Source organism: Rhea americana, unplaced genomic scaffold (assembly GCF_003343005.1).
Source record: "Rhea americana isolate MKP2758 unplaced genomic scaffold, rheAme1 scaffold_4, whole genome shotgun sequence".
Taxonomy (NCBI): domain Eukaryota; kingdom Metazoa; phylum Chordata; class Aves; order Rheiformes; family Rheidae; genus Rhea; species Rhea americana.
Window position 1 is genome coordinate 7,376,776 of NW_028186534.1, and position 12,947 is coordinate 7,389,722.

The window sequence follows — 12,947 nt, forward strand, 5'->3', positions numbered from 1 at the left end:
GAGTWGATGGCATTTTTTTTAATATACATCATTTCTTCTGATCTTGCGAGGGTTCAAATTATTTCCATCCTTCCTCAGAACTTTGGAAATATTTTATCTTGTGATAACAGAAGAGAAACAAAACAATCGCATCCCTGGAGACCCAGGTGCTGCACGCACAGGGGAGAAGCACGTGCGGCTCAGCCTGGGCTGCGCCTGCAGGGAGCCTCCTCCCTGGCCAGCTCACTGACACCTGATAAGGTTATACAGCAGGAAAGGACTTAACACATTCCTCAATACTCAGGATAGCCTCGGTTGCAAAAATAGCGTAGTGGTTAATGGTTAAATACAGAAAAGGAGTGGGAAGCCAAAGCTCTGTGCTGTAGGGCTTAACTCCTGTGTGCCTTTGCCTTGCCACCTGGTGTAGTCCGCCTCCCCGGGCTGCCCCTGTGCAAGGCAGTGTCTGCGGCACCCTCAGGTCAGGAACGGCGCTTGGGAGAAGTTACCAAACTAGCCAGGTGAAAACATAGCCTGGAGACACTCGTGGGCCTAGGCATCTGAACAGCGTCAGGAATGAGCCCTTAGAAAGTTTTGTTGATAGAAGTGGGGCAGTCAAATGATATCAGAAGTCCTGATAAAAGATTTCAGAGTTGACCACAGTAAAAATCAAAACCTCTGAGTCTTCAGTGGTTGCAGGTTACAGCTATCACTACCCCCATAATCACTTCCCTCTGCACCCTTAGTCATCTGTGCTGCTGCCAGACGTAACCGCAGTACTTGTGCTCATGTGTTGTTACCTGAAGGTATAGTTTGGGGCATGAATTACTGATATAGGAGAATGTATTGAAAGAGCAATGACAGCTTATAGCAATATAGATTTAAAATGACTGATGAACAGAGTAGAAGGGTTTTTTTTTAATATTCTCTCTTCTGGCTGTTTCTCCTATTCTGAATATGGGCATGTAAGCCAAAGAACCTGAGGGAACCATAAAGCAGAAGGATTTTAGTGCTTGAATTTAAGTAACGTGATTGTGTAAAATTTCAAGTTGAAGCCCAATAAGAATATTAGTGAGAGTTGAAAGTACCACAGTATTTTTCAAGAAGAAAATACTTTCTACCCTGAAAGACTTGCWAGATTCTTGCTACACTACAAAGATTTTAGAATAAAATTATGGAAGACTTTTTATAGAAAAAGAACATTAATTTATTACAAATCTGACTATTACAAAATGGACTAGAAAGATTCAAATAATGCACAAATTGCTTTACACATTTTAATATTGCTACATTTAGATGTCCAACAAAAAACAACACCAAAGGAAAACAAACAAAACAAGAGGCCAACAAATGCTAAGATTTTTCATAATTTCAGAATATATATAAAAAAAACATTAATGGTTATATATATAAACCTGCACTTGAAACTGCATCATGGGGAAAATACTAGTGACCGTAATAAGTAATTGACTGTATTATATGCAGGGCAATGACCACTTTAACCCTTAGATACAGGTATTGAAATCTCCACAATAAATAAACCTCTTGGAAATGTTTAGGTTTTCTATTTCCAACAGTGCTTTGAAACATACATTTTATATTACTCATCTGATGAGGAAACTATCCTGTTAGGATAACCATTATTTATGGCAGAACCCATAGGATTCTAGTGATTCCATTTATGAATGAAGCCTCTCATACAATAAAAGGCCACTAAGATTTTTGTRATAAAGACATGATGAGATGGCTTGTGTGGGAGCTGGAGGCATAAAACACTGTAGGTTTGAATGGAATATGCAGCAGTCACAATATTGTAACTGTTAAATTTTAAGTACTGTGCAGGCATGATGAATAATTCTGATTATACAGCTTTGTCCTTACTTCCCACTTCCTTAAGGAAGGGAAAAAACTTAAGAAAAAATATATTTCTATTATTCTAATTTTTAAGCCCCTTATTACAGACTGGCAGCCTAATTCCCAGTTTAATTCCTGACACTAGTAGTCTGATAAGGATTAAGCAACTTTCTTTTYTTTTCAACTGACTTCTCAAAGCATTTCAACTGAGCTAACAGGAGAAGTTCAGTCCAGACTGTTGTTTCCCCAGGTGTGCCAAGGTTGAAACCAGCTCTTTTCAGATAGCCTGTTGGACAGCTTGTAGCTGCARTAATTTCACTGTGCACTATTAAGAGCTATATATAACCACTCCACARCTCATTATCAAACTTTTTCCTGCAGAATCCCATGGCTGCACTAAATCACCGTATTTGCACGGGTTTATGAATGTGCATGGTATTTCTTCTTTCCTTTTGACACTGCTAAGTAAAGCTGAACTAACTAACCRCATTCCCCAAAGAAACAATATCGGAGCTTTCGTCAACACTATTTCTGTCTCTCAGTGACTGGTCAGGCGATGTCTGTTGCAATTTTCCATTGGTTATCATAGGTTTCGGCTTTTCCTGTGGGTATATGTTGTCTTCAGTAAAGGCAGCAGTAGAATTGTTATTTGTCTTCTATGACCTATATGAGGGAGAGGAGGGAAAAAATATATAGTGACCTGTTATTTAAAGGAAACAGAACAAACTTCAGAATGCAGTTAGAACGCTTATTCAAATCAATCTGGGTGATTTTTCCAGTGATACTGGCCAAYCAAGTAGTATCCCACATACTATTTAAATATCACTTAATTTCTAACTTGACATCTTAATCCTATATCCAAGGCCAATTTTCCAGTTTAGATTGTATATAAATAAGCTAACAAAAAGCTTGTGAACAGAGAAAATCTAACATTCACATTTTTGAAACTGAAGAATAAGCTTGCAACATTCTATTACCATTTGTGCAAAGATGGTTCTTTTATTTGCCTTTCAGCCTAAAATCTGAAATAAGTTTTCTAATCTAAGCTCTTTAGTGTACTGGTATACTATTCCTTGACTAGGGCATTTTCTTTTTAATTTGGACATCTAGAAGACAGTCTAAACACAGATGCTCAAAAATCAAATGCTATTTTTCAAGAGATATATTCTAGAAATAGAGTGGAGAATTGCATTATGTTATAGCAAAATAATGGTTATTTTCCCCAGTAGTATATATTTGCTAATTTTTCCCCACCATTTCTGCTGTGCATCGCAAACTAGAATGCAAATGTCAGAAATAGGCCATACAATATTTGCCATTTGTATTGCATAGAATAGTTTTTTGTTAAAAGTAATGAAACACGATTTYATTTAATAATCTCACACTGTAAGAATAGAGCACAGATAAAAAGTCTGTACTCTCACTCACAGTTCTTTGGAAATTTTGACTGAGGTTTGAAGAGAAGTCTCTCATACTCAGGAGACCCTTATGCGCATACCTTATCGTCTTTGAAATGCAATGGGAAGCTCTCGGCTGGGAATCAGTATTCCTGAATGGAGTGTTTCTACTGGTTTGCTGTCAGTTGCTACAATTTGGTATTTGCGAATGAGCTGAAACACAAACATTTCAGTTAGCATGTTTTGGCTTCTAGACTATCTGATTAGGATAGGTTTTGAACAATTGTACATTGTGTAAAGAATGCCATTTGAGAGTATTTACCCAGCAGAGGGCTAAATGAAGTTGTAGTTCTGCTAAGCGACGTCCGATGCACATCCTCTTCCCAATGCCAAATGGAACATGAGTAAAAGGATTTACTAAGTTCTTCTGGAGCCAGCGCTCTGGTTTAAATTGAGTCCAGCCATTAAAGTACTCTTCATTGCAACCCAATGCATGGGTATTTATCATTAGTACTGTCTATAAACAAAGCAATAGACACAATTACAAATTGGCTTGGAGCTACCAAGTGAATCAGCTTTTTAGTGGAAAAATTTAATGCAACAGCGCAGGCAAGGAGTTTCCTCTGAAAAAGTCTTGTAATTCTCTAAAGATTCATTCAAACACAGTAAAGGTCATTTTCCTCAGAAAATAGTGTGGAAAATTTGAGAAAAGAAATCTTGAATTCCCACACTATAATATTTTTGTCTAAATTCAACAGTTGTGCAAGCAGGTACAACACCATGAAACTGCATCAGGACACATTATAGAGGGGTGACTAAATAGGAAGCTACTGATTTATTTCGGTTTGTGAAATRAAGCTATTAGGAAAGAAAACAGAAAATGTAGGAAAAGAGAGAGAGAGAGAGAGACAACCATCCTTCTGAAGTCAGAGTATCATCTCCTCTAATTTAATTTTGTCCTACRTTTAAACAGTTCTCAATTTATGGGAATTCTTGACTCAAATTTCTCATTCAAACCTTATTCAGGAGCTAGTCCTTCAACAAGGTCATTTTGAGATCGAAATATGACAAGCTTCAGTGTTTTAGAGGACAATTAAACTGCAATGAAATACTTAAACTAACCAAATTGACTTACCCCTTTGGGTAGTACATAATCTCCTAAAACCATTTCTTTGTCAATAGTACGAGTGGTAAATGGCACAGATGGTGTTAATCTACAGTGAAAGAAACAAAATGTGTTAAATTGCCAGCATTTTTTTCTTCCTGTGTGTGTAATAGTTTACATTAAATAACAGGGTACCCAAATTATATGTAGYAGACAATTCTATCTGCATAGTGCAGACTAGATGGTAAAACTGATGATTTACTTTTTGCAAGTTACTTGAAAATTTTACCTCATGGATTCTTTCAGACATGCTTTTAGGTAAGGCATTTTCTTCAAGTTCTCAGCACTTGGACTCTCATTAGCAGCCAAAACACTCTGTATTTCCTTAAAAAGTTTCTGCTGAACATGTGGATTGCGTGAAATGTTATACAAAGCCCACAGTAAACTATTGGCAGTCTGAAACAAGTCAAAAAGAAACATAAGATCTCCACTTAAGGTGACAGAAACGAGAAGTTCCCAGAAGTTCAAAGCTAGGTTTCTAACATGAGCGCTTTGTGGGTGGCCACTGCCTAACAGGATTTTTTGAGTCTAAGAGATTATGAGCCATCTCAGTTGTTCTCTGAGAGAAAGCAAGAGGATAAAGAATTTTTCCAGGTAAAGTTTCACTTGCATTCAGGCCACTGAAGCAACTACAAGATGAGCTCACTATCACATTTTTGTTCTCTTGCAGGTTATTGAGGAAAGCAGAGAGTTGCAAGGCTGCTAATTAAAAAAAAATGTTTTTTTCAACAGTCAGATTTACCGTTTCAACTCCCGCAATCTGGAGCTCTGCAATGGCAGCATATAGCTCTTTCTTGGAAAGTTGTCCTCCAGCATAGATGTCACACAGAAAATCCTCATGAGGGTTTGCAGAATGTTTTTCCAGTCGACTGTCAATTGAATGCTTAGCTGAAGAGGGAAGAACAGGAGGTAATTAATAAACATCTGAAAACGAAACTTCTGAAAACTACTAGGAAATCTGCATTCTAATATTAGGAAAGGAAATCAGTAATGTGTTGAGCGACAGATTTAGCAGACCAGAAATACAAGTGTGTAAAACTTACAGGCTTGGCTTTTCAAAGGGAATCAAGACATTAAAAAACAGAGAGATAAAATTTTAGTACTCAGGCTCCCTGAGGGAAGTTTAAGCCTTGGATTTACTATGGGAAGGTAAATATAAATGCCATCTCTATGTGCATTTTTAAAAATACTGTTGACTACATTTTGCCCACCCTTTCTCATGAATATCCCAGTAGTTAAGACCAGTTCTTAGTAAGGAACTGTTCRTGTCAAGTGAAGGTGCCAACTGTTTGTTCTGGAACAAGACTGATTTAATGTCTTTCTTAACCCCCATAAACTAAAAAGCAATAGAATAAGTACACATATGGCTAGCGTGACGATACCCCCGGAAGTATAAGGTACTCAGATACTTAAGAGAAATACGCCACTCAGCATTACAATAATAAACGAACCAAAGCCTTGCTTAATCTTTAGCTAGAATTATCACTGTCTAGGAAAAATTGAAAAATATGAACTTCATATTTGGAGTTAGAGTAAGTTTTGCAATCTTGAAGGCCAATCTGTCTTAATAGACAGAAAATTCTGTCAGAAAGCCAAGTTGTACCTTATGATTMATTGCTTCTGTTTTAAGACTTACAACTATATTCCAGGTTACTCAGAAAACATGATTTCTTTTTTAGTAAACAAACTTTTGTTGCGTGTGAAATTCTTGTTTCTCAATAGTGAAACTGCCCTTCCTTTCCTTTCTTTTCACGAGGTGTATACCTTGCCTTTAAAGTGATATATCCTTTCCAGCTCTATACTTCTATAACTCAGTTGGACTCAGCTTTGCTGGCTCATTAATTTCTGGAGCTTCTTTGGATTTGGGGTGTTGCCACACAACCAGTGCTAAGCATTAGTCATAAGAAAACAGTGCTCCCATGCTTGCAATCAAGAGGTTTATGGTCAGSAGCAACAAAGGTATCTCAATCAGTGCTCACGGTAGCAAACAGCAGCAGAGTAAGACATAACAATTATAAAGAAAGTTAATTCCACCAAGTGGGAGACAGAGCAGAAGAGAAAAGAGAGAAGTTATGTTTAAAAAAATAATAATAACCTGTTTTAAATATATTATCCCATGCTTTAGTATGAGCTTGCCAGACTTTTGTGTTCAAACCTTTGTGRAGCTCCACTGGGGTCACCATCATCATTCCAAAAGTAGCCATCATCTGTGGTAGAGAAACAGCTTTTGAAATCTTTCTTAATCTACCTGTCTGTAATTTGTGAACAAAATTAGACTGCAATAGGAAGCAATTTTCACTAGATCAAAAATTCAGGGTTCTGATAGTATTTCTGTCCTGGATAGAAAAGGTAGGATTCATCCTAACTAGGCCTTATTGATCTAAAAACTAGGTATAGTCAGTGGAGAGTAAGAGGTTTCAACAGTAGGTGATTCATCCTACTTATTTTAGGCACCTGTTTTAGAATTGTACAAACCATCCTTTGGCAAGGCCTCTCTCTCCACTGAGTACAGATGGAGCTGACTGGCTACTAGGCCAGACCAGAAGGCTATCTTTTAGATGGCTAAAATTAGTGAGATAAACATCACCAGAGTCCAAGATGCAGCAAGACAACCAGTAGGTGTGCTTGCAAGAGTGACTAACCTCCAAATCCAGCATATTTACAGAACTCCAGAAGTCCCACCCAGCATAAGTAGCAGCATTGCACAGCAGGTGTCTGAGGGAGAAGAAAATTAACCRACCAACCTGGCAGCTGTATTTCAGGGATCACCCTGATGCCTATACAGCATTTTCACCCCACAGGTTTAGGCTTTTTGTCAGTTGGACAATCAGATGGTCAGTTACTAGCTTTGCACATTTGAGGGCCTCAGATGTGCAAGGATGCAAACCAGAAGCTTGAGTTTCTTTTTTCTAGGGGACTTACTTAAACCACTACCCTTTCAGAAAATGACTACAGCCCCAGGTAAAGACTAAGGCATCTCTTCCGTACCGTTTTTACAGCCTTGATGAAGTTCAAACCTTCTTCTTCTACATCATGCTGCAGGAGACCAAATCTTTTCCCATACAGCACCAGACAGATACCTGTTGTTAAGCAATATTCTCTTAAATGATATAGAGAAGAGGGTGCCCACCATTTATTGCCATCACACCATTTGGATTATCCCTCTGAAAAACATTCTCTGCTCTATGATACATACCTGAGAGAAATGCAGTTCAAAATATGTTCTGCCCAGCTGACTTAGACCCACTGCAGCAGGAGTATCTAGCTGTCATGCCCTTTCAGCAGCACTTCTTCACAAATGAGGGAACCACTGATCCCCTCATATGAGCAGCAGATCATTCTGCCAGGTATGGCTGGTGTATTTGGCAGCTAAGCTATTAAGCAACACTCCTGAAGACAGCTGAGTCGCAGGGCCTGAAGAGGCCATCTAGTCCAGTGCTCCCCTCCGCAGCCAGAAATCACTTGCAAGCACTGGCGCAAACTGGACACACCCCAGCAGCTTCCATCTCTTTTCACCTGCTTTCTATTTTATTATTATTTTTTAAGCTGACACTTCCTCTTCCTCCTTTTCCCAAAGCAGCCACCACCACTGACAAGGGTGAAGAACATTTTCAGGAACTCAAGAGGCCAGCCCAGAGCAAAAGGCATCTGGCCGAGCTTGTTGCATTAAGCACTACACCTGGCCATGCTTTTTTGCTGAAGCCTTCTGATGTAGCTTTTCCTTCTGCCAGAAGTCATTCCTGGTTAATGCTTCCTTAGTTTACTCTGAAAGACTTCTAAAGATGGAGGCTGCTTTCTGGATAACTGTCTGGAGAATTGCACTGTGATTCCCACAAGTTTTAGATGTATAGTTCAGAAATAACTAGCCTACACTGTCATCACTGGTTTCACCCTATCTGAAATGCTATGACAGGTAGAATATGCTTATCATTCTCAGAGGAAAAAACAAAAACTTACTTTCAAATGACCATTTGTTGAATTCTGAATATACATCTTGAATTTGTCCCTTGTGATTACAGAGATCATCCATTCTATACATGAAGTCCTCCAGGACCTAAGTAGAGGAGAGAAGAAAAAAAAGAGAATAGAGAGGAGACCATCTAATAGAAATCCCAGGTAATTTAACATTTTCATTTATCTTTTAAATACCTGACAATCTCACATAAAACAGGAATACTTAAGTTTCCTGTTTTTTGAACAAGATTCAGTCTCCCTTGTGTTACTGTATCTGGATTTTGCATGACTCTCATCCTATTACTGTTTGTACTTGGATGAAACAAGTTTCCTCTGTGGGGACGAAGTGCTTCTGTCAGACACCGGGATAACACCACAGAGTTTCCCAATAGAGGATTAAGCTGTTTATCACTGATGCTCCTCAAACTCAGTGAGGAACGTAGAGGTTAAAGAGAGAGTCATTCCCGGGGGGAGGAATACAAGAACAAAGGGGAAAAGGCACAAAACGCTGAATGCCAGCGAAGGAAGCCAGAGCTCTGCAGGAGCCGATGTCACTGTGGAGTAATCTCGTTGTCTGTACAGACAGTCTCAGCTACAGGTTTGGTCAGACCCTGGTACTCACTCTGTACCTATTATTCCCTGAGTAGTTTTAGAGTGCTAATTCATACTGTTGTCGTGGTAGAGCAGCTCAGTAGCTATCCAGGTAAACCAGATCACTTGATCCAGTTTTATTTCCCAGGAGTGTGGGGAGAGAAAGAGCTTCTCGGAGTCGCAGTACCTCATTGATGGTGGCATCCAGCTTCACAACTTCCGCTGGTTTCATTAATTTCTTTTGAAAGGCGCTTCTTACCCTCTGCCAGTCCTTTCCTTCCCTGGGTTGAATTAAAGACGGCAAGGATGAGAAGAGAGCGGGGGAAAAATGGGGAAAAAAACAAACAAGCCCAAACCAGAAAGCGCAGCACGTGCCGCGGGATGTCACGGCCCGCGGGGAGCGGGCAGAGCGCGGCGGCTCGCCCCGGCCGCCGCAGCATCCCCGGAGCCGCCGGAGCCGCCGGGGCAGCCCCGCACCCTCCCCGCCCGGCTGCTGCCGCTCCCCCGCGCCACTTACAGGATCAGCAGCCCGTAGCCCTCATCGCGATAGTCGCGATAGGCTTTCCAAGGCTTGATCTCCAGGCGCTGGGGGCAGGCGCTCTCCCGCCGGTACAGGGCTTCCAAGAGGCAGGGGGCTGCGATGTGCACGGAGTCGAAAGCCCCCAGCTTCATGCGGAAAATCTTCCCAAATTTCCTGTGGTAGTCGGCCTGGGGGGGCAGCAGAGGAGAGCGCGCTGAGCGCCGGGCGCCCCCTCCGCATCCCACCCGGCCCGGCCCGGCCCATCCCGGCCCGCTCACCAGCGTCTCGTGCTGCCGCTTGAGCCCCCCCTTCCAGAGGACGTCGGGCAGGCTGCCCATGAGCGGCCAGCGCGGGGGCCCGGGCAGCGCGGCCAGGGGGTGCCCGCGGCTCCGCGCCGCGCACTGCGAGGAGGCGGCCCGCGGGCGCGGTGCCGCCGCCGCCGCCGGGGGAGCTGCGCGGCCGCAGGTGAGCGCGCGGGGCCGCAGGAGGATGCTGCAGCCGCCCATGGCCGCGGCGAGACGTGCCCATCCGCCCGGGCGCATATATGTATATATAGCACCGGGGAGGCTCGCTGGACTTTAATCGGGGGCCAATGGGAGCTCTGGGTGGGGTGAGGTGGGGCCGGCCGGCGTGGCCCGGGCAGGCTGCGGGGCAGGCGGTTCGGCGGAGGGTTCAGGCGAGACGGGAGGGCGCCGCGCCAGAGCCGCGGAGCCTCGCGGGCCGCCCGCGCCCCCGACGGCCCCGACGGCCGCGGCGAGCGCCGCAGGTAGCGGCCCCCGCCCTGCGCGGCGCCGCCTCCAGTTCGCCCCGGTGCTCTTACCGGGCTTCTTTCTTCTTTCGCTCTCCCCTCTTCTGCCTCCCCCGTTTTAATTTAGCTTTTCAGAGGTGCGAGGCTGCCGGGACGTTTCTGCAGGAAGCGTGGGCAACTGCGGTGTTCCCACGGCTCGGTGCAGGTGACCGAATAGCTCAGTCGTCCTTTGGGTTTTGCACTTCAAAGTGAGAGGATAAAACGTTAAGGAAGCCGAGGAGTAGCGAGCTTTGCTGGGTGCACCGTCCTTACCCTATCTGGCTGACTAACTACTTACTTACGAAAAGGGCATGTGAGTGCATCACCTGCGAAGGCAAAATTCCCTTCGCTATTAATTCTGGCTGCTATTAAATTCTGACAAAAGCCAGCTGTTGACACAAGAGTTTTAATCGAAAACCACACTGTAACCCTCAGAGAGAGCCAAAGGCTTTCACACTACGTGGAGGCAGAAGAGGTGGCCAGCACGGATTCAGCAGTCAGGACACCTCTGTGCTCAGCTCTCCACCCTTCTCTTCTTGCAAGGGCAGTCACAGAGGCTGCGGATTTTGCTGCCATAGATACCTATAAACCACAAGTTTTTCAGGAAGAACAGGCATACTATTATAAGCACTTGATCTCCCCCCCCCCCACACACACACACTACTTTTTTTTTTCCCCATCTGTCTCCAGTTGCATTTTGTGACTCAGCTCTTCATCTCCTTTATTTAAGAAGCTGGTCCTGAGATGTGGAGTCTGCAGATGGGTGTGTTAGACATGGGACAGATAAATAGCCAGGAGATAGGGTTTGCCTCTGAATCCAAAAGCAGCTTGTGAAGGGTGTGTGTACACACCGCAAAGTCAAATTACTAACCAGAAAAGGTGGCAGTGAACAATACAGAGAAAAAAAATGGATAAAAGCAAGAGTAGGACATCTCACTCTAGAGTTTTACTGCAATTTTTCTACATCTTCTCAGCAAACAATCCTTCTATTTCAATGTTTTTCTTCTACAGGCTCATATTATGTGGGCCACAGGATCAGAGCACTTTCTAGGTGGGCTGTACAGAGGCACTTTGAAATTAAAGTGCGTTYAAAGGTGTGCTCTTCTCTCTCTTTTTTTTAAGAAAACACTACAAAAAGAGGTTAATATTTTTGTGATTTGTTTGCTTCAAATCAGTTCTGAAACCACATCTTGCTGTCCTTGTAAATGGGGTATAGTTCAGAGTTTGTTCAACGATAAGTACTGAGAAACCAGACAAGAAAAGAGACAATCTATGTATCTGTCTACTTGGGGAATCAAAACGAACTCATTTGAAGGATCACAGCTCAGTGCCTGTGAAATGATCTCTTTAGAAGAGTCTGGAAGAGACAAGTCAAGACTAAACTGGGCACAGGTCAATTTTTCCATGTTCCTAGCTGCAGTAGGAAGGAAACCACCCTGTTAATACGAAATCTTCTCTATTAAGCCATTTTTAAATTACAGAATGGAAAAGGTTTTACTGAACTTCTGCGGTTGTGATGTAACTCTCTGGCAAGGAAACGTGTGTATTTGTAGCTCAGCTAGGCCTGGAGCTGAGAGAGCTAATGATTGTCTCAATTTCTGGTAAAGTGCAGTTCTAAGGGCATTTTCAGTCTTCACTTCTTCCTCCCCTTCCTTTTAGGAGATCTCAAAAACAAGCCTTTCAGCCAGATCTTCTCACGTGACTTTTAGAGCATATCAAGTGTTATTTTAAGTGTAAAATGACACTATTTATAGGATTTTCGAGTTCAAGAATTGTGGCCATATCCTTATTTGAGTTTACGACCTAACTTGTCCCTCCACAGAGATACCTGTAACGGGAGCATGTCACCATCATCCCACAGCTGTCTACCTGTGGGACTTTCTATGTATGAGGACCAAATTTTTCTAATAATGGTGACAAGTAGTGACAACTGCAAGTGGAAAATCCTGTTCACTTTCACACTGTGAAAAAAATATTAGTAGGTCAAAGACTGGAAATATTTTCTTAAGATCAAAGCTAAGCTGTGTGTGATATGTATTCTTCTATGCTTTTTCTTTTGCTACAGAAAATACGTGTTTTGATTTCTGAAGTCTCAGATGTCAGCAGAGAATGTTCTTCAAAAATGATCTGCCAGAGTAATACTTCTGTAGAAGATCTGAAGTGGACTGTGGTAGAGGTACAGAAACCCTGTATTACAGTGTATCTTTTTCATGACTAAAACATTAATTGGTAGGTGAAGTCCAAGTTTTATAGCTACTTCCAAAGCACAAGCAATTGCTAGTTCTACCTCTTGGGAAACCATAGTAAAATATTCTTTAAATAAGGCTTGGAAAACCTACCAAACTAAGAACTCCTCCGCAGGATGTATGAGACTGAAGTGTGATCAGAAATCTTACTGCAGCAAAATAGCTGAACTTCCAATATATTGCAGAAAAACCCAGAAGCATTGAACTAGTGCAAAGTGAACCAAATGCTTTTCATATAATGAATTTCAAACATACTAAACATTATCAAACCAACTCCTCAGTCTGAAGGAATCATTAACTGGTAGTGGATTTTCTTCCTTAATACATGTTATTCTGAAAGATTCCTATTGTGGCATATTACACAATTCCCATCTCCTGATCTCTGCTCTTTCTCCTTACTGGAGTAACCTTTTTACTATTTTCATCCTAAAAATGCTTTCAAAGATTTATGTTTATT

The 12,947-nt window shown here is 42.2% G+C and overlaps 1 protein-coding gene across 1 annotated transcript; it reads right to left on the reverse strand.

The window, feature by feature from the left end:
* Nucleotides 1–2,427: 2,427 nt before the first annotated feature.
* On the reverse strand, nucleotides 2,428–9,963 carry CYP24A1 (cytochrome P450 family 24 subfamily A member 1). Its single transcript, XM_085313886.1, has 12 exons — nucleotides 9,736–9,963; nucleotides 9,455–9,645; nucleotides 9,125–9,218; nucleotides 8,350–8,446; nucleotides 7,381–7,472; nucleotides 6,488–6,599; nucleotides 5,135–5,280; nucleotides 4,622–4,788; nucleotides 4,363–4,441; nucleotides 3,550–3,744; nucleotides 3,329–3,440; nucleotides 2,428–2,493 (listed from the first exon to the last, which is right to left on the reverse strand). The coding sequence occupies exons 1-11, from the start codon at nucleotides 9,961–9,963 to the stop codon at nucleotides 3,330–3,332; spliced, it is 1,512 nt and encodes a 503-aa protein (XP_085170012.1). The 3' UTR covers nucleotides 2,428–2,493; nucleotide 3,329.
* Nucleotides 9,964–12,947: the final 2,984 nt, after the last annotated feature.